The 21,533-nt window shown below is 47.6% G+C and overlaps 2 protein-coding genes across 5 annotated transcripts; both read left to right on the top strand.

The window, feature by feature from the left end:
- Nucleotides 1-251: 251 nt before the first annotated feature.
- Nucleotides 252-4,788, top strand: LOC113131273 (uncharacterized). 2 transcript variants are annotated; one of them, XM_026308355.1, is made up of 8 exons: nt 252-509; nt 875-996; nt 1,655-1,793; nt 1,930-2,051; nt 2,527-2,637; nt 3,021-3,127; nt 3,262-3,352; nt 3,938-4,788. In XM_026308355.1, exons 1-8 carry the CDS (start codon nt 413-415, stop codon nt 4,052-4,054), a joined length of 906 nt encoding a protein of 301 aa, XP_026164140.1. In that variant the 5' UTR covers nt 252-412; the 3' UTR covers nt 4,055-4,788. The 2 variants fall into 2 exon arrangements, with proteins under 2 accessions (XP_026164140.1, XP_026164141.1); XM_026308356.1 differs by having other exon boundaries at nt 3,941-4,787.
- A 1,499-nt stretch (nt 4,789-6,287) lies between these two features.
- On the top strand, nt 6,288-20,541 carry baz1a (bromodomain adjacent to zinc finger domain, 1A). Of its 3 annotated transcripts, XM_026308403.1 has the most exons (30): nt 6,288-6,425; nt 6,678-6,815; nt 7,875-8,153; nt 8,519-8,674; nt 8,777-8,881; nt 9,092-9,179; nt 9,271-9,393; nt 9,523-9,768; nt 9,850-9,945; nt 11,150-11,288; nt 11,557-11,688; nt 11,965-12,285; nt 12,379-12,544; nt 12,843-12,950; nt 13,189-13,262; nt 13,680-13,792; nt 13,994-14,232; nt 14,328-14,548; nt 14,671-14,798; nt 14,876-15,018; nt 15,240-15,391; nt 15,548-15,619; nt 15,792-15,874; nt 16,158-16,322; nt 17,283-17,506; nt 17,585-17,689; nt 17,768-17,949; nt 18,303-18,490; nt 18,577-18,664; nt 18,813-20,541. In XM_026308403.1, exons 2-30 carry the CDS (start codon nt 6,703-6,705, stop codon nt 18,986-18,988), a joined length of 4,425 nt encoding a protein of 1,474 aa, XP_026164188.1. In that variant the 5' UTR covers nt 6,288-6,425; nt 6,678-6,702; the 3' UTR covers nt 18,989-20,541. The 3 variants fall into 3 exon arrangements, with proteins under 3 accessions (XP_026164188.1, XP_026164187.1, XP_026164186.1); XM_026308402.1 differs by having other exon boundaries at nt 8,780-8,881; nt 17,585-17,949; XM_026308401.1 differs by having other exon boundaries at nt 17,585-17,949.
- The last annotated feature ends 992 nt before the right edge of the window (nt 20,542-21,533 follow it).

Here is a 21,533-nt window from a genome sequence, read left to right as displayed (position 1 = left end):
CTAACGGGTCATTTCCGGAACAGACAGTCTAACAAAATAACACATGAAGCTTTGGACTTTGGACCAGAACCAGCTGCTCTTTAATTCGGCATAAACCACCACAAAGACGCCTGTTTTGTTTGAAGCTCTCAATAAAGGTTTGTAAAAAAAAAAAAAGAGACGCGTCTTAAGGTCGTCTGGACATTTAAGGAAGTATGACTGTTAATTTCACTGTATGTCGTCATCTATACCTGTAATTACGTCACATTCAGAAACGACGTCACAGTGACAGGTGGATTAATGAAGACCCCGCTTTGATGTTTGATGTTGGTTCCGGTGGGTTTCTGGTTCCACCTTAAGTCGCAGGCACGTTCCTGGGCTGCCTGGATACAAAACCAGGATCGGACTGGTCCCTGACGGTTCGTGTCTCACCATGAATTTGTCTGAAGCTCAGTCGGAGATGAAGCAGCTGCTGAGCAGAGTGAGTCCGTCCGAGCTGCCGAAGCTGCTGGACTGGATCAGAACCTCAGGTAAACCCTCACCTGCTGCACGTGGTCCTGTGCTGGTTTCACTGAGGAACTGTCAACAAATCTGGTTCCGGTTTCTTTACATTACTACCCCCATTACTGCACACGTCACAGTATTTACTAAGAACATACCAAGTACTTTTGTAGTGTTTTTACTTTTCATACGTTTTCCTGCTTATTTTTATGTTGTAGTATTTCAGTTCATGTCTTTACTCATACAAAAGTACTTCTACAGTGTATTAGTACTTCTGCTCAGGTTTTTCAGTTACATCAGAAGAAAAACTTTACCTGTCTCCAGGTGTGGTTCTGGTCCAGAGTAAGTTACTGTGACTACATTACCCAGAAGCCCATGTGTGTGTTTCCTGCAGACGAGCTGGACGACCTGCAGGTGGACAACAGGAAGGTGATGCTGCGGAGCATCGCAGACCACCTGAGAGTCCGCCTGCCTCTGGATGCCATGTTACCCTCTGAGACCGCCGCCCTCCACAAGGTACCGCAGTACTACTACAGAATACTGCAGACAGGTGACAGGAAGATTATAGTTCTGGATAAAAAACAACAAACTCAATAAAAGGCATCATATCAAAATGATGAGCAGTAACCAGGTGCTGTCTGATGTACTTGTACTGTGTTGTATGTGTATTTAATTTACACTTACACACATTTCAGAGGGAAATATTGTCCCTTTTCTACATTTATCTGGACTAACTGAGTACTTTACTTTTCTCAATAAGACTTTGCAAACAAATCGTTAGAATGAAGTATTTTATATTGTGGTATTTCTACTTTTACTGACAGTACACAAGGATCTGAATACTTGTTCCTTTAGTGTGTAACTGTGACCTGAACCAAAACCACAAAACTTCACATTACTGCAACACTAAGACAGTATATTACTGCCAACAAGTATTACTATGTTCTCCTGGTAGCACAGTACTGCTGTCATTAGCTCCTGTGTACATCGGATCTATGAAGTTTATTCATGTTTGTCTTTTTAGTTTCTCTTCAGTTTTTCTGAATTTGTTACCGAGGCTCCTTTGGATTGCCCCGTCAATCATTTATTATTGTTGTTGTTTACGTTTCCATGGTGACCAAACTGAGTTTCAGTGATTGCATATTGTTGATTGACGATGAAGGTGTTTTTACAGATGCAGCAGCGGTGTCGGCCGACGGTTCACGTGGACAGTTTCCTGTACGATGACGAGCAGGTGGACTCCCTGTGTGAGGAGGGAACCATGAGCCGGACTTACTGCCTCACCTGCGGCTCCTTCAAGACCGCGCCTCTGGGTGGGAACACGACATCACCATGACACATCCCCACTGTGACACGACATCACCATAACAGGCCGTCAGGTACCACGTGTGTCACCTGAGCTTGAACACACTCAGACCCAAGCGTCTCTGTTTTGTTCTCTTCCTGCAGACTTCATCTCTCACTCGTTCTCCGTGTCCGAGCTTCAGTTTCTTTTCCAGAATGTTCTCCCAGACCTGAGTGGGAAGATACTGGTGGACGTTGGATCCAGACTGGGAGCTGTGCTGTATGGGGTCAGAGGTCACCACACACACACACAGTAGAAAAGCGCAGCAGATGGAGCAGTTTGTGTTTGGCTGTTTTATTCACATCTTTTCACATGAACTGACCCTGAGTCTGACTGTTGTTGATGCAGGGAGGATGGCTGACCTGCCTCTCAGTGCAGTGTGTCACACAATGCTGTGTTAACTGTGTAGGAGGATGCAGTGTGTATCATGGTGTGGTGTGCACTGTGTTTGGACTGTACGTGAGGGTTCAGCCTCAGCTGTGGTGTCGGGTCTGGATGGGTCAAGAAGGTCATTAATAAAATGTTCCCTGTGACCCTCAGTAAGAATAAAATAATATTGAATTAAAATCAATAATAATAGAAAACTGCAGTCACAGTGCAAGGGAAAAAGATTTAAAAACCATAGAAAACATGTCGATCTTGTGCATGTTGTGTTTAATGGTTAAGTGTGTGTTGCTGGGTGTGTGTCTGTGTGTGTTCAGGGTTACGTTTACAGCTCGGCCTGTCAGCTGATCGGTCTGGAGCTCAGCGAGGAGTTCGTCCAGCTGCAGAACGACATCCTGCACAAGTACAGACTGAGTGACAGAGTTCAGGTTCGTCTCCTTCCTCTGACGTTGTTATTGTTTCACATGTGGAGGATTATTTTGTCCTAAACATCTGTGTGTGTAATTTGTTTCAAAAGTGCCGTATAAATAAAGTTATTAGTTATATTGTTGTTATCATGAAACACTGGTCACTGGTTTGTCAGCAGGACCAGTGTGTGAAATACAGTTCACAAACCTCAGTAACTTCCTGTTACAAATCCACTTTCTCAACAGCTGCATTCAGGTTAAAACTGTGTACTCAGAGTAGAACCCAGAGTAGATCTGGACCATGTGCACAGAATAGAACCTGGACTAGAGCCAGCCTGGGTAAACAGGCTTCGTAAGGAGAAGCTGGTTCTGATGAGTAGTTTCTTGTCTCTGTCCTCCTGCAGGTTCTTCACGCTGACGTCTGCACGCAAGACGTACTGCTGCACAGCGCCGACGTTCTGGTCATGAACAACGTGTTTGAGTATTTCATGGAGCCAAGTGAGCAAGTCAGGTCAGGGCGCACAGTATTTACTAAAATACTCACAAAATACACTGAAATACTACTAATATTCAATGAAACACTAACAAAATACACTCAGAAAACACTCAAATGGACGCAGTACTGAGCCGTGTGTGTGTTCTCAGAGCGTGGAGGTTCATCATGCAGAACTTTAAGAAGAGAGGTTCTCTTCTGGTGACTGTTCCCAGTCTGCAGGAGAGTCTGAGTGCTCTGCAGGTAAGACCCAGATACACACACCTGCACAGACACACACCTGTGCTCGTGGACTCGTGGTCTATGTTTGTTCTCCAACAGACACTAAATGAGGCCTGTGAAACTGTGTTCCAGTCTTTCGTGTTACAGCATCAGAAATACAAACTGGTTGTTTTACTGGACACAGGCCTCTGGAAAAATCTAACTGGGGTTCAGGCACAAAAACAACCACAGGAAAAATACTGGACAATGAACAGAAATGAAAACCAAATGAGTCTGACACAGGATGTAACGTCCTAACAGAATCAAAAACGTCCTGAATCATCTTCTCTTCTTCTTCTTCAGACCCCAGCCTGCTCTTCGGCTGTAGCAACTTCCTGAAACTTACATTCAGTTCTCCTTTCACTTCCTCAGATCACCAACATAAAATATTTGTGGAAAATCTTCAGATAAAGGTTTTTTCCCACCGAGAAGCTGTTTTCTCTGTGCAGACACACTGAGTGAAATCTTTCTTCTCATTTCAGACCAGTTCTTGACAGTAGATGACCTCACCAGGAAGTCTTTACAGTAACAATGCAGCTGTTTTCACTGTTTCCTGTTTGTGTCCAGCAGGTGACGCCACAGCCCGGCTGGGTGGAGGAACTTCCTGTGGACTATGACGTTTACCTGGGCAGAGACACAGACCCCGACGCCCTCAGACAGATCCATCTGTACAGGGTCATATGACCTGGACTGAACTACCTGTTTTAACTGAACTGGTTTTGTTAGAGAAATTAAAATGTTTACCTTACTGTGACCTGATCCACCTTACTTTAGTAGAACTGAAACACTTCTGAATGGGGCCTATTGTGTGTTGTGGAAATATAATTTTTGCTCTCAGTGAGAACAGTTTGCTCTAACCTTGACTACTTGATAAAGGCCCAGATGTTTTTCTGGGAGAAATCACCTCCCTTTTGTGTTACCATGAAAACTGATGTGTTGGGCTGAAAGCAGCCAGTGACCCTCATGCCGTACTGAGGTGCCGTACTGAGGTGCTGTGTGACTGTTACTCCTTGCAAGCAAAACTTCTATATGATCTGACCAAAGTTCGTCCTCTGAGTCTTTTTGTTAAAAAGAATTTACCTAACAGGTTTAAACTAGTTTCCCCTTGTCTGGATCAACAAGAAGTGGTCTGAACTAGTCTTGATTTGTTCAGGTCTGATTCCTGAACTAATGAATTGGTCTGGACTGATATGTGCTGGTCCTAACTGGTCTGGAATGGCATCACTTGCTCTGGACTGATTTTTGAAGTGGTTCAAATTGGTCTGATTCCTAGACTGGTCTTGATTCTGGGATTCAGCACAGAGCTCTACATCTTAAACCGTCCAATCAGAATCCAGATCCTTGAGCCATCACTACGGTCACTTTGTTGTCATGGAAACAAAGTTCTCTCCAGTTTGGTCTGACCCTGTTTTCCAAACTGGTCTGAATCTGTAAATGAAAAAATATTTAAATAAAATCTAATCCTCTCTTTGTATTTGTGTTTCTCACCTGAGTGTCAGTAAAGTTAGTGTTTACGTCATTCTGGGTACTGCCTGTGTCTTCGAACATCAGGAAGCAACAAGGACAATTTCTTTCTTACTAATTTTATTCAGAGAAACAAATCGTCTCCTGTGACGGGGTCAGAAATGTTTTTAAAAAAACTCATGTCACCTGTTTTAACACTGTTTTCTCCAGAGTTTATTTAAAGAGCAACTGAGTCACAACAGGTGGTTTTTATGCTTTGTAAGATTTTAATGAGGCTTCATGTTTGGTTTCTAATTATCACCTAAAGGTCTGTGCACTTCCATCACAGAGAGCCATCACTGTAGGGTGGATTGCCCCCTTGCATGCTGGGAGGGCTCCTAACACACCTATCTCATGTACCTGCAGTCACATGATCAGCTCTCAGCCAATCATATTAGCGTGGATCATGGTTTCAACTTTCCTCATTTTGTGCACATTTCAAAATAAGAGCACTGTCATGTATGATCAACAGGAGAATAATCCGGATTGTTATTTAACCCACATCTGAAAAACAGATCTGATCAATAAACCTGATCAAAACACGTTAATGATCAAGCTATCGCTTATTAATTATGTGCACGGGGGTTGGCCCTCTCTGATGACGTATTGTCTCCTGCTGTCACTCACTCTGCGTCATCACTCGTCACCGCTTCCTGCCGTTCGCTCTGACGTCACCGCCCGCGCCATCATCGCGGTTCAGCGGCGCGGTTTCTAGGGCAACCATTGGCTGAGAGCGGAGGACTGGCAGGACGACCGACCAATGGGCACTGTGGAAGACAGTGACGCCCCGCCCACTCACTCTCTCAGCGTGATGCGTTCAAGGGCCTCACATCAGCTGTTTTATCAATACTGATATTGACATTTGTGCCACAGCCTGGAGGCCTACAAGAAACCGACAGCAGCAAACTAATAAAACTGGAACGGACCAATATTTGGCATTTCCACTTGAAAATGAAATGATTAATTTGTTATAGAAACAACTATTAACAAAGAAATGAAGACTAAAGCAGATAAGTCTTCACCAGTGACAAGAAGAAAAGAGTGTGCAGAGTGATTAATGAGTACATCTGTTTCATCTGTCTCAGTTTAGTTCCTGGGGACCAGAAGGAGCCCAAAATAAATGTTCTCATGTGTTCCACTGTAGTTGTCAGAAATATTTTTCATGAGTTTATAGATTTTATACTCACAGTCATTACCCATTTAAAAATGGTCATCATTATTTGCTGGTTGAAGTGGTATTAATGCCGATAGAATTATTGTCCATGTTTGGTTCCCATGTTAAACTTTAGTCTAAACCCAAAACAGATCAGAACAACTCAAACCCGTGGACATTTTTTGGGTTTCATCACATTTGTAATGTAATGTACCCATGGAGTGCTTAAATTTCCCAGCTCCGGGCCGGTCCGTGAACTGGTTGAAAACTTGGTCAACAAGCCGCCAGAGGCTCCGCTCAGCCCGGGACTTCTCCGTCACTTTGGGCCGTGGATCAGCCGCTTATCGTTACACCACTCGGTAAAGACCGTCTACAGCTGTTTCCGCGGCGTTCTGCTGGGTGAGTTCGGCTCCGGACGGGCTGTTCGGGTCGGGTCCCGGACTTTGAGCGTGTGAGCGCCGCCGGGAGGAGCACGCGTCCATGTGGGCTCGTTATCTCGGTTAACAAAAGACCCGCTTTCCTCCTCGCGGCTGCTCCGCTGTTCTGGCTCCGGGACTCCGCGTTGACTCTCGGGTCGACTTTGGTCTGTGTTGGCGGACTTTGTGTCCGATGTTCGGTTGTTCTGACCCGGTTTCCCTCCTTTTTCCTCAGTGCGGCCGGTGAAGCGGAGCTGAAGATGCCGCTTCTCCACAGAAGAGCCTTCGTCCGACAGAAGCCCCCGGCGGACCTGCGGCCGGACGAGGAGGTCTTCCTCTGCAAAATCACACACGAAATCTTCAGGACCTACGAGTAAGTCCCTGCGGGTATCACCTGTCTCACCTGGGCCGGTTTAAGGAGCCGTTAGAGCCCCGGAGTGAACTTTGACTGACAGTTGGTCTGTTGGAAAACTTCCAGACAACATAAACAAAATTTATTGAGTTTCAGCGGATTCAGGATAAAAAAATGAAAACTTGTGTTGGCTCACAGACTCAGGTGGGGGCAGGGTCCGATTAACACCTGGCGCCTGTTTCAGCAGGTGTACTTTTCGCTAGCTGGCTGAGCTAAAGCGGTTAGCGGCTTAGCTAACAGAGGAGCCGTCTTAGCCGCGAGCTAAGAGGCCTGGCTCACCCCAACACACCTGCCGGGGTCAGCCAAAGGGCAGGCACAGGTGAAGACCACAGGTGAGCTCAGTCAGTTCAGTCACAACAGGTCAGCCATCCTCTCTGCATTACAAACCTGGCCTCTGCCCTGACCCCACCTTTGACTGAGAAAAGTTCGAAGGTGCCAGTTTATTAGGGACAGTCTGATCCAACAGTCCTGAAGGAAACACAGAGGCTGTGCTGACAGGTGTTTCTATTATTTTGTCCACCCTGTTTATATCAGTGAGGCAACAGCAGAACCAGCTTCCAGTACAACACGGTCAACAGCCGTGAAACAGCCTGAACATTATCACCTTCATCAAGGAGGATTTACTGCAGGACTGTCGGATTAGACTGACTGTGTCCGACACGGGGGTTCCTAATAAACCGTCTGGGTCCGACATGGGGGTTCCTAATAAACTGTCTGGGTTCGACATGGGGGTTCCTAATAAACCGACCAGGGCCGACACGGGGGTTCCTAATAAACCGTCTGGGTCCGACATGGGGGTTCCTAATAAATGGACTGGGGCCGAAGCAGGGGTTTCTAATAAACTGGGTTCGACGCAGGGGTTCCTAATAAACGGATCGGGGCCAACACAGGGGTTCCTGATAAACCACTTTGAGAACAGGAGGTGTTGACAGGTTTCTATCCTTGAGAAACCTGAACTGAGCTCTGGCTGATGTGACTGTGCATGGCCCTGAAGTAACTCGTCTTCCTCCTCCTCCTCAGTGAGTTCTTTGAGAGGACCATCCTGTGCAACAGTCTGGTGTGGAGCTGCGCTCTGACGGGTCGAGCGGGCCTCACTTACCTGGAGGCGGTGGAGAGCGAGCGGCGGGCGAAGCAGAGCCTTCAGAGTTTCCCTCAGTGTCTGGTGGTGCCTCTGCTCCACCTGGCCGCTCTGAGCCGCCGCTGCAGGCTGACGGAGCTCTGCGAGGACGTCTACGCCTTCGTCAAAGACAGATTCTTCCCTGGAGAGACGGTGGACATCACGGGACGTAACGGTGCCAGGTACTGGGGGGCAGAGCTGGGGGGTCATATTAAACCATCATTAATCATTAACGTGTCTCCTGAAGTCTTGTCCTGCTTCTCACAGTCGTCACTGTCACATCCAGACGTTATTTCCAGAGCTCAGAGGAAACAGGCTGCAGAACTTCATTCAGAATCCTGCTGTTTTTAAGTTTCCTTCAGTGTCACAGCAGCTGATCACTGTCAGTTCTGCTGTGCTAATGAGACACTTTTAGGCTTTTTCCACTGTAGGAACCTGATAACCACAACCACAATACTGGGTGTCTGTGTCTGTGTCTGTGTCTGTGTCTGTGTCTGTGTCTGTGTCTGTGTCTGTGTCTGTGTCTGTGTCTGTGTCTGTGTCGCAGACACGTGTGTGAGATCCTGCAGGTTCATTCACCTCATTCCAGCGCTAACGGAGCTGCTAACGGTCACACCAAGCCGACCGCTAGCGACACAATTGTCATCAGCGACAGTGACGACGAGACCGGCGCCTTCCAGAGTCCCACTGCACAGGTCAACGGGTCAGTAGGCAAAAGGTCGTGTGTGTCAAAGGTCACAGGGTGCCAGGAGGGTTCAGGTGTATTAAAGTGTTCAGGTGTGTGTGTGTGTGTGTGTTTTAACAGGAAGAAGAAGAAGAAGAAACCTCTGAGTCCATCGGTGTTTAAATACACAGTGAGGATGGTGGACGGACACTGTGAGCCGTTCAACGTTAGAGCCAATCAGATCAGGTGAGAGGCTTCAATTGGGCACTTCCTGTTCTGTGTGACCCTTCAGGTCCCAAAGATTTTTGTTGTTTTTTTTCTTTAGCTTGATTCCTTACAAACCCCAGCGTGTCCTGGTTCTTTTAGAGGTTTTCTAGAACCTGCTGAGTGTTGGACACGTTAGTTATTGGTCCTTAAGCTCTGACAGTGTTGAAATGACGCGTGTTGTTTATTCAGCCATAGGAAGACGACTCTGTCCAGAGAGAGGCTGAAGCTGCTTTTCAAACAGCACTGTGAGCCTCAGAACGGGACCATCGCATTGAAGGTGAGGACATTACCCACAATTCCCTGTTTTAGTTATCTGCAGCTGCCTGTTCTGAGAGCTCACGCTGTTCCTGATGTCTGTCCTCTGCCAGCCCTCCACAGTGGTGAAGTACCAGCTGTCTGAACAGACTTTCTCTCAGTTCTTTCCCGACGAGCCCCCGCTGTTCCCCTTCAGCCCCCCCTCCAAAGCTGCTGGGCGTGGCTCACCTGGGCAGGTGAGAACAGTAGGACACAGAAAATGTTGACACCTGTGGAGTAAATTTAAAAAGAAGTCATGTTTCCTCTGAAAAAGGATCTGGTCTGTGTGGTTATTGTTGAGTTAACTGACAGAAACGTGTTTCCAGGCGAGCTCGCTGCTGCTGAAGGCGGCGGCGGAGGAGAAGCTGAAGCTGCTGCAGCAGAGGGAGGAGATGGCGTCTGCAGCTCAGGACAGAGCTCGACTGAAGAAGGAGAAGGAGGAGGCACAGGAGGCCAAGAGGAGGGACAGGGAGGACAAGGAGAAAATGAAGGAGGAGCAGAGGAGGAGGTTTGAGGAGGAGAAGCAGAGGAGGAGGGAGGAGAAGGAGCGCAGGAGGCTGGAGAAGGAGAAGGTGAGTTTTCTAAACTTCTGTGTTTGTATAAAATGGAATCTGCACGTTCATGTTGGCACATTGTTGGAATCTGGTTTCCAGGAACGAGAGAAGCTGAAGGAGGAGAAGAAGAAATATGCAGAACGGCTGAAACTATGGAACAAACCCAGAGAGGACATGGAGTGTGAAGACCTGAAGGTCAGTGAATGCACCACATGTTCTGTTGATTAAGGAGCCAGAGAAACAAGGGGCTGAATCAAACTGTCTGACCAGATCAGACTCTGCTGTTTCCCTGCTGGTGAACAGGTGGGTCATCAGGATTTCTCCGTACCTGCGACTTCAGCTCCTCTTTTCCCTCTTTGTGGTTTCTGTGGTTGCCATGGTTACACAGTGAAAACAATGGAGGTGCAGGCAGGAACCAAAGGTCGTATAAAGGAGACCTGGATACTGGATCATGAGATGGCACCAATGCATTCCTCTCAAAAATTGTTCTGTGGCACATCCTTCATGTTTCATCCTTCATGGATCGCAGCCATAAACATTACCAGGACGTTCGTTTCCATGATTTTGGACATTGAGCGTCCTCACTTGTGTCGAGCCAGATGACTTCCTGTCGGCTGCCCACGCACATGAATGGGATAAGACAACTACGGCTCTTCTAGACTTTCCAAACTGGTCTGGACCAGATTCTGACAATAAAAAGTAATTTCACTGGTTTGTGAGGGTCAGTTCATGTGATGAACGTAGTTGTAATGTGGTAAAGATGGAGGATTATTTTATTTGAGCCCATCTACATTTGCTGTGAGCCAACAGGGAGTCATCCGGCTCAGCTCTAGTGAGCGTGCTCAGTGTGCACAGCATCTGGGTCACTTTTATGGCTCTAATCCAGAAGCTGCACTGTGAGCGGCTGAGCAGGAATAAATTTGGTGCCGTCCTATGATCCAGGTCGCCTGAGCACATCCATGGAAAACACAGATACACATTCAGACCACAGTGAAACCAAAACCATGTCAGTGACAGGAGATTCTGTGCTCGTTCCTTCTGCAGTCACAAATACCTTTTAAATGTTTTTTTTTTTTTTTTAAGCTTCAGAATAAATTGAGACAAAACGGAACATCGGTGAGATGAAACAGGATGTTTGACGTTGTCACCCTGACTGAAGGGAAGTCTTTTTTTTTTTCTAGACCCTTTAGAGGTGAATAGAGAAACTAACTTCATCTTGCTCTTCAGTTCATGTGGTTTGAGCAGGGTTCACACGAGTCCACAAGCCAACCCGTTTCATTAGGGGGGAAATTAAAATAAACAGATTTCAACAGTGTTGAGGTGAAATTGTTGTTTTCTTGCTTTGTTTCTGAGAATTCTCTTCTGAACCAGCATCTGTGTTTTGTACTGGTTCTTTCAGGAGCTGCCCAGTCCGGTTCCCGTGAGAACCCGTCTTCCAGCGGAACTCTTTGGAGAAGCGCTCATGGTTCTGGAGTTCCTGCGAGCCTTTGGGGACGTCTTTGACCTGAAGGACGAGTTCCCCGATGGAATCTCTCTGGGTTAGAACCTCACCTGTATAAACTGTGCAGGATCCTGTGGTTCTGTACAGGGTTCTTAGTCTAGTTCAGGCTGGTGCCATGGTTTTGGCCAGAAAGGTTTAGGTGATGTAGTGAGGTTTAGAACCTGATGTCGAGGTTGCGCTGCTTTCTAAAAAGGTTCATTTGGTTCTTGGGCTTGTCATTGTTTTATTCTGGGTTCTAACAGAGCTCCTCTCTCTGCAGTGGTTCTGGAGGTTGATTGGTGCTAACACATGCTGTCTCTCCACAGAGGTTTTAGAAGAGGCTCTGATTGGTTCTGATCCGGAAGGTCCTCTGTGTGAGCTGCTGTTCTTCTTCCTGTCGGCCATCTTCCAGGCCCTGGCTGAGGAGCAGGAGGAGGTGGCCAAAGACCAGGCCGAAGGTCAGACGCTCGGTTGTGTCTTTGCTGTCTTTGTGAGGACACTTGCTGATACTATGCATGCCTAGCCCCGCCCCTCTGACCTGGACCTGTAGCTGGTTTTGACCTGAACCCTCAAACAGTCCTCACAAAAACAGCAATACTAACACACACACACACACACACACACTGCACTGAAAGGTGTCTAACCTGCTGTGCTGTGATTGGCCACACCTCCTCAGGTGAAAACCTGACAGAAACACTTTCATCAGTCTGTGTATTTGGCGTCTGTGTGTGCAGACCTGACCGACGTCCTGGACGACGACTCTGACCCCACCCATTCGGCTCTGAGCGCCGTCGCCTCATTGGCTGCGGCGTGGCCACAGCTGCATCAGGGCTGCGGTCTGAAGCAGTTGGACCTGGACAGCTGCACGCTGTCGGAAATCCTGCGGCTGCACATCCTGTCGGCCGGTGCCGACTGTAACCATGGCAATGCCAAGCTCCGTTACCAGAAACAGGGCGGGTTCACGCTGATGGACGACCCCTGTGTGGAGCTCCGATTGGCCCAGCCGGCGCTGCTGAAGCGGCTGTCGTGCACGGCGGTGTACGACCTCACGACGGGTCAGCCGCAATTAATTGTTTATAATCTAACAGGAATCAGTGATCAATACTGATGTGTTTACAGATATTGATCAGTTATTGATCTGTGTGCAGGGGAGAAGCTGAGGATCCTGCAGGCGCTGGTGGGGAAACTGCTGACGTTGGCGTCCAGCAGGGATCTGATTGAAGACTGTGTGGATGAGCAGAAAGCTGCCAGACAGGAGCTGAGAGAGATCAGAGCTGAGCAGCATCGCAGAGAGAGAGAGGAGGCTGCACACAGGTACAGGTGTACACAGTCCACACGTAAAGCAGACAGGTATATGCACTCACAGGTGTGTATACAAAGCACATAGATATATATACAACACACGCTGCATCCAGGTGTCCACACACACACACACAGGTGTATTAGATATATACACACACACACAAGTGTATTAAATATACACACACACACACACACACACAGGTGTATTAAATAAACACACATGCACACAAGTGTATTAAATATACATACACACTCAAACAAAGCTGGAGCTGTGACATCTGCTCCTGTCTCTTCTCCTCCTCTGCTTTAGGGTTCGTCTGCGTAAGGAGGAGAAGCTGAGGGAGCAGGAGCAGAGACTGAGGGAGAAGGAGGAGAAACTGAAGGAGCAGGAGGTGAAGGGAAAACTCCAGACCAACAGGTACAGATGAAAGTGACTGAACCGGCTCTTCAGTTATTCTGTTACAGTTACAGCTGTGAGAGTGAGCACTTCTGTTTGTCCTTCATGTGGGGGCTGCTGTGATTGTGTAGCGGGGGGGGGGCACAGTCCTGCTTGTTTTCCAACTATCCCTGCCTTATCAATGCTGATTACCTGGATCAGGTATGGTAGCAGGTATTAAATTGTTTTGTCACAGTAAAAATGTCCATTGTTGTTTCAGCAATGAGACTCCAGCAGAACAACACATTGAGGATGAGGAGGGGCAAAACTCTTCATCCAGCAAGAAGATGAAAGGTAACTGAAGACCACAGACCCTTTAAATAAATATTTGATTTGATATCTTTTCTATCACAGCATCAGTTTTAGTCAATTTTTACCAAAACTCTCAAGAGTTTGTTAAAATAAACTGAATCTTTGGTTGAAAATTAGCACAGACTCCTCCCCTGGGTCAGGGAAAGTTTGAGTTGTTATTTATCATTAACTTTGCTGATTGGTTCTGGTTCTGGTTCTCTTGATGGCTTCAGAGTAGCTGTCTTCACATTGAAATGCTTTTATTGTGAAGCACAGGAAGGAAGTCAGTTAATCACGACTACATGAGGTCAGTGCAGAAAACCAGGAGGCTGGGCGAAAACATGAAACCGAAGCTGCAGACTTGTCGTATAAACTGCGTTCTGCCTCCTGCTTGGTCGTCAGTTTCTCGCTCTCTTCCAGGTAAAGTCCAGCAGAAGGAGGAACCGCAACGACAGGCGACCTCTGACCCCAAACCTTCGTCCTGTCCCCCAACCAGTCTGACTGCAGAGGAGCTGGAGAAGGAGCAGGAGAAGGTCAGAAACACTGGTCACTTCTCAGACCTGGTTATTGAACAGAACTAGTTTAGATTCCATCTCCTCTTGATTTTCATGTTCTTTGAGCTCAGATCACATGTTCAGGGTAGCATTAACCTTAAGCTCACAAAAACAGAACACTGATGAAATGTGGTAGCAGCAGTCAGCCTGTGGTCTGATCCCGATGTTCTCGACCCGCAGGTTCGAGAGCTGCAGGAACGGATCCAGAAGGCGGCAGCCTGCACCTGCCTGCTGCCTCTTGGCAGAGACCGTCTGTACCGTCGATACTGGCTCCTCCCCTCAGCCGCCGCTCTGTTTGTGGAGGACGACTGCTTCGGCCTGACGGAGGACATGCTGCAGCCCCGCCCAAAACCCACACAGGACGCCACAACCAAGATGGAGGACGAGGAGGGTGTCAAGGAGCAGTCGACTGACGGGAGGTATGTTAGGTTTTTATTTTGGATTTTTGTGAAAAAAGAGGAGCTGCTGCTTTTACAAACGTTTCCAATGGTAACCAAACCTTCGACCTTCATAGTGCTGGCTCAAGCCCCGCCCCCCTCCACACCTGTGGGCTGCCGGTCAACCGTCCCAACCAGTGGTCTTTCTACAGCTCGATGGAGGAAGTGGATCAGCTGATAGAGGCTCTGAACCCTCGAGGCCACAGAGAGAGCAGCCTGAAGGAGGCGCTGCTGCAGGAGAGAGAGAGGCTGCAACAGGTGCTGCGGAGCTGTGACAGGAACAAGTACAGGCACACAGGTAAAGTTGCAGGGATGTACCTGTACAGGCACACAGGTAAATGCTGGTAAGCCTATAGGATACTTCCAGGTGTGAATGTGAACACTGATGGACCAGTAAACACACCTGTCCTGTTTGTCCAGATAATCCTGAATCGTCCCGATCCGTACCAGAATGCACTGCTGCTGAGACTGTGATGGAGGTGAGACTGAGAGACCTGCTGCTGGACATTGAGGACCGAATCCACCAGGGAACCCTGGGAACTCTGAAGGTACACACACTTGCTCATGAATACAGAAGCAAACACAAAGTAGTTGACCTCCGACTCACCTGTCCGTCTCTGTCCAGGTGATGGACAGACAGGTGTGGCGCTCAGCACTGGAAGCAGGAAACTATGAGCTGCTGTGTTCTGAAGGCAGAGAAAATGGAGGGATGGATGGACGAGTGGAGGCCATGGAGGTGGACTCTGCCCAACTGAGAGCCAGAGACAGGTATGCAGACTCAGGTACAGGAAGGTAGCTATCAGCCTAGAGTGGGTTTTGGTTCCAGAATCTACTTTTGTTTCAGATCTAGTTGACAGCAATTACAGCAAGGGGTTCCTAATAAACCAACTGGGTCCAACGCAGGGGTTCATAATAAATCGACTGGGTCCGATGCAGGGGTTCATAATAAACTGACCACTGTATTCTGGGGGTGTGTGTGTGTGTGTCAGGCTGCAGGAGCTGAGGTCCGACAGCGTGGTGACCTGTGGGACCAGTGGCAGTGCGACTCCTCAGGTGGTCAGCAGCTCCGTAAGAGTCCTGGCTCAGGCTCTCGCTCACATCGAGCAGGGCATCGAAAGACGCTTCCTCAAAGCTCCGCTGGGTGAGTGTGTGCAGACCTGGCTCAGTCTGGGAGGTTCTGAACAGCTTGAATGTAAATCAGACCAGATGTCCAAATACCGTCGTCTGCTCTGTGATCTGTTCTGCATCCTCACTGTAATCAACAGCATGTCGGTCAACTCAGGTCGTTTCCTTGCAGGTGATGAAGACTCAAAGAAAGACCAGAAGATGAAGAAGAACAGGAAGAAGGATGAGGACCAGGCCAGTGATGGTATGAGGTCCTGTAGCTCCACAGAGCAACGTGCAGATTAAACATCTGGTCACTGTAGTTTGACACGTCTTTCTCTTCAGTAGAATCATATTCTGATCTAGTCTCAGGTCTGAGGCTCATGTGTAGTGTTTACAGTGTCAAACCAGAGTCACTAACCGGTTTTCTGTGTCAGATGGCAGTGACAGCGGTCGGGTGGTTAAGACGGTACTGGAGCGATGGAGGGAGTCTCTGCAGGCCTGCACCAGTTTGTCTCAGGTCAGAAAGACGCCACATAATTTTATTTAAAGTTCAGTCTGTAAACTGAAGCAGCTTCTTTTTCTGTGTCAGTCGAGCACTGAAGACTTAGTCTAAGTCTTAGACCCGACTATAGGTCCCACCTGACTGCACATTAAAGATCTGATTGGCTGAATCAGCATCAATCAGAGGATGATTTCCTGTCACAGAAAGGATTGAATATGTTGGAGACAGCACTATGACAGAACAAAGGTGGAACTGTGTGTGTGGTGGAAATAACAAGCTGATGTGTGTGTACACGCAGGTGTTTGTTCACCTGTCCACTCTGGAGCGAAGCATCCTCTGGTCTCGCTCTGTCCTCAACGCTCGCTGTCGTATCTGTAGACGGAAAGGAGACGCCGACAACATGCTGCTGTGTGACAGCTGTGACCGAGGCCACCACACCCACTGCCTGAGGCCCCGCCTCAAGGTAACTAGCCACACCCACTGCCTGAGGCCCCGCCTCAAGATAACTAACCACACCCACTACCTGAGGCCTGTATATGTTTAACTCTCGTGTTTGTAAAACAGAAAATTCAAAGGCCTTTAACAACATTAGAGCATATAAACATCAAAACACCAATGACTGGAACCAAAGTCGTCTTAAAGGAAAGGACGATATATACAGGCATTGTGTTATATGGAGCTGGACACAGAGAAGTGGTGAAAGTTAGTGAAAATGAAATGTTTTAAACCTACAGCTTCATCAATAGCAGTTAGCAGCCCCACCACAACGGACACGTTCTGACCTTTGACCTTTGTCAGCATCATGTGACTGTAGAGACCAATAGAAATCAAATGGACATTAGGTTTAGTGCCGTACCAAGCGATGGCCACCAGGGGGATGCAGTGACATGCAGTGCATCTGAAGGCTTTACAGGAAAGTGGTTTCAGAGTAGCCTGGCCAGGCAGACCGACTCACTTCGTTAGCAAAAGAATGTGGGTCTGGACCCCTTGCCTTAGGGGGAGTCTCTTCTTCAGGCTTCTAAGGAGCCGGGCCATCACAGCCATTTACCAATGCCAGTCCCAAGTCAGTAAATCTTCTACAACTGACTTTTGCTGTTTGTTCAAAAATATGCACAGAACTCGTGATACACGTGTATTGTCAAAAACCACAACACTCATTCACTAGTGTCTCTACCTCACGCCATGTTAGATTAACGCTAGGTTTGTTTGTTGATACGGTCACTTTGCTCACGCCATTTCCTTTGTTTCCGATTGGTTTATTCTGCGTCCACTGGCCTGCCCCCAGGACTTCGATCTCAACCTCTGAGATTCCAGATTACTTCTTTATATAGAATAGAAAAAGAGTTAGCCTCTTAGCAACATGCTAATGGTTAACACATTGGTTCCTGTGGAGTAACTGTACCTTTGTCTGGGTCTGTCTCAGTCGGTCCCAGAGCATGACTGGTTCTGTCCAGACTGTCGACCCAAAAAGAGATCAAGCCGCCTCCCGTCTCGTCAGCGCTCTTCTATCGACGAAGATGAAGAGCAGGAGGATGAGGAGGAGGAAGAGCAGGAGGATGAATCTGAGGAGGAAGAGGAGGAGTCAGAGGAAGAGGAGGAGGATGAGGAGGAGGAGGAGGAGGAGGAGGAAGAGGAAGTAGTAGTGAGGTGAGTATGAAAATATTCACATCAGCCGTTTTAGAAAGATCTTTGTTAATCAGCAGCTGCTCCTCTGCATCTCTGCAGCACTAAGAGGAGTCAGGCCCCGCCCCCCAAAGCCAAGACCCAGGCCCCGCCCAAAGTCCAACAGACCACACTGAAGAACAACGGGGGCTCAGCAGGGACCTCTAAGTCAGTATCTGCTCTCATACCAGTGGTTTGTAGCTCTGATCCCAGTGTGGACTCCACTGACGCTTCTTTTCATCACAGGTCCTCAGGTAATAAAAAGGCCACGCCCCCGAAATCGAAGGCCAACACAGCGTCCGGCAGTAAAGCTCCACCTCGTCCAGGGAGTCGGAATAGTGCTCGTCTGAGCCACGAGATCCTGGCACCAGCCGGAAACACCAAGACGTCACCTGGTCTGGGCGAGTCCCGCAAGAGGCCGTCCACAGGTAAACAACCAATCAGTAACCAGGAAACAGTATTAGAAATAGTCCTATGTGAAAGGTAATGTATCTTGCCTGTGGTACAAAGTTGTCAAAGAGCTGAAAATAAAAGTACAATTTATTATTTAGTACTAGGTTTTCTCCTGTATCACTGGTCATTTTTACATAATCTGACGCTGCAGCTTGGTTTGATAGTGAAGCATCTTATTTTGAAAGTTCCTTGTTTCACTTCCAGTGAGAAGCAGGAAGTGCTAATATTCAACAAAGGTATGAGCAGCTCAGGATCGTACTGGATGAAGTGGTCTCGCTGAAGTCGACCTCAGTAAAACCAGTAACTGTCTGCTCTGCTCCTCCCCCAGGTGCCGCTCCCCCTCCCAAACCCTCCAGACCCGTCCTCCCCCCTCCCTCCTCCTCATCTTCGTCCAGCCGCCGCTCGTCTGGCAGGAACCACGGCGTCCACGAGCTGTCGGCGTGCGAGCAGCTGACCGTGGAGCTGGTCCGACATGACGACAGCTGGCCCTTCATGAAGCTGGTGTCCAGGACTCAGGTACACACACTGCACCTGCGCTGCACACACACAGTGGACACAGGTAAAACTGTCTGCAGCTCACCTGCGTGTCTGCTTGTCCGCAGGTGCCCGATTACTACGACATCATCAAGAAGCCGATAGCGCTCAGCACCATCAGAGAGAAAGTGAACAACTGTGAATATCAGACGGCAGGTGAGGATCCTTCCTTCGCTGTCAGAAGCAGCTGTTTGTCTCAGCAGCGAAGCATCGTCATCGATTTTAAAAAGTGCTCACTGCGTTTATTTTTGTTTTTTAAAGTGAATGTGTGAGAAATGATGCCATGTGTGTCCTGTGTGTCCAGGTGAGTTCATCTGCGACGTGGAGCTCATGTTCTCCAACTGCCTCCAGTACAACCCTCGCCACACTAACGAGGCCCGAGCCGGCCTCCGCCTGCAGCAGTTCTTCCACTCGGAGCTCAGCAGGCTCGGCCTATCAGAACGTGGCTCCGCCCCTCCTGCCAAACGCTCCCGACACTGAACCAAACGCCCCATATGACCTCATCGCTGTCCTCTCTGCTGATTGGTCCACGGCCTGGAAGCTGCGGTTGTTTTCCTCCTGACGGACCCACATGGTGCTGAAAAAAGTCCTGGGTTCCCCATCGTGACATCTGACCCCGTGAGGCAGCCAGTCTCTGCTCACTGCTTCTTCTGCTGTGATGCACCATGTCTGCTGCCCTGGGGTCAAAGGTCACGAAGTCTAACCGGAACCCCAACAGTAAATGATGTTAAAGTAACCCGGAGCTGTGAGCCAGCTCTCCGTCTGGATTCCTTCGTCAGCTGAGACGTTACCTCTTCGTTCTGTTCGAGCTGCAGCTGCATTCCATATTTCCCTTGATCCAGAAAAACAAAAGCCACTGAAACTTCAGCTTTGCACTGACGCTAAAGACCAATCAGGCTGTTTGCTCAGGGACTTTGATTTGATGAAATGCTCAGTAACAGTGCGGCGGCCGCGTGGCCACAGGTGTTTGTTGATCAGATGAAACCATTTCATTAACCCACATTGAGGTTTGTGTTTGTGCACATGATGTGTGACATTTACATTTTGACTTACAATTCTCAGCTGGCATGAAAGTTCAGGTGACACGTCATCAGTGAACGTGGGTTTGGTTGCAAACTGGCAGCTGGACACATGAAATGAAAAAAGCTTTATCATGTGCAGACAAAGGCAAAACTCTGGAAGTAAAAGTTCCTTAAAACTCAGACACTGAACACAAGGTTCTCATTTTCATGACCTGAACTCTGAAGTCCAGTTTGCACTTTTCTCCTCAGCTTTAGTTTTCCCTGACAGTTGTTTGCTGTTGGCTCTTTTTGTTTTGGTAATCCTCCTTAAAAAACTGAAGTTCCCACTTGAAAACAGTTCAGACCCTCAGGGAAACATCTGTCTGACAGGTTTCAGTCCAGAGACCGACTTTGCATTTGAAACATGTGTCCTGCATCATGTGCACAAACGAGCTGATGATCTCTGGGGTGGAGACAAACCATCAGCGCACACAAAATATTTGTCTTTTGTAAAATGCAAACAAAGTTTCCAGCTTGTTCAGGTCTCAGTTTTAGTTTTCTGTTCTACTGAACGACAACGTTCACTAGATTCATCTGAGAAATATTTAGTTCTAGTTCTTCGCTGGTGGTTCTCTTAGCTTTCAGGCTGGAAGAACTACACCTACCAGCACCTCTGGTTTTGACTTTAGCTCCATATTTGACACAGATGTGGTTTCAGCAGCTAAAACAAAAGAAAAACTGTGGAACTTCCTTTACACACCTGAGCTGCGTGGCCTCTGTGGATTTGTAGTTTTTGTGTTTTGACTACTGTGAGTTTTCCTGCTTTAGTTTTACGTTGGGCTGCTGTCTTCAGTTCTTCTTCTGTGGTGTTTGTGTGTTGGTGCACGGAGGTCAGTCCTCTCCCTCTGCTGCGTATTTATTTAGTTGAAGTCTGTGTTGGCTTTATTTATGACTGTTAGACGCCCTCTGCCTCCTGACGCCTCTAACCTGTTTTTGTTCTGATGGAAAAATAAATGGACGTTTTATACCTGACTGCTGCCTGTTGATCTGCTCACACACCTGTCACACCTTCATGTTCCTGCTGGTTCCACCTGTGTCCAACCTTAGAGACAAACTATTTGATCTGCGATTGGAACATGGTACTTTTCACAGCACCACATGGTTCCGCCTGCTGGTCCTCTGCAGGGTCCAACATCAGGTTTGTTGATTTAAACTGACAAGCAGCTTTTAATTTAGTTTTTGCTCATCATACGTTTGGACTTTACTGGAAAAACCCTCATGAATACAGAACTTTAACTTGTCCTGATGTTCTGTAGCTTAGAAAAACTGTTTTACTAGTAGGTTTAACCTTTACTATGTGAATCAATACGGAACACATGGAGCTTCCACATTAATGATCCAAATCAATGAATTGATCCATGAGTCCAGGAGCTTTCACGACTTTACATTTAGCTCATACTTCTCGACTTATATTTTACTGAACGATTGCTGGTATTTGAGTATTTTTAATGTAAATATCAGCCCAGTGATGGTTCGTCCACACATTTTCTCCAGTACTATACTGTAACTTGTACCTTACATGAGTATTTCTGCTTCATGTTGCTGTATACTACTACTACTACTACCCTCAGAGGAAAGTATTGTTTGTACTTTGATTTAAGGAGCATAAAGCTTTAAAGTCGGTGTTTGATTCACAGGATGTTATTTTTATTATTTAGACCGTAAATAACTTTCTCGGTGGCTCAACACTCACTAATATACATAATGAGTACTTTTACTTGTGTACTAGTACTGAAGTAGGATTTTGTAACAGTACAACTGGATTTGTTTCGCTTATTCAGCCTGGTGAACATTCAGGACCCAAGACCAGGAGGACAACAGGCCCCCAACTCTCAGGTCAAGACCACCACACTGCAAGACAGTCTGAGACTCTATGGTGGTTCCGAGTCTCTGTGGAGGTTCTGAGTCTCTGTCGTATTGGTCCACCTCTCCTCTGCCTCTTGAGACCAGAGTCTTGTATTTTC

This window comes from Mastacembelus armatus, unplaced genomic scaffold (assembly GCF_900324485.2).
Source record: "Mastacembelus armatus unplaced genomic scaffold, fMasArm1.2, whole genome shotgun sequence".
NCBI lineage: Eukaryota > Metazoa > Chordata > Actinopteri > Synbranchiformes > Mastacembelidae > Mastacembelus > Mastacembelus armatus.
This window is presented reverse-complemented; position numbering and strand designations above follow the sequence as displayed.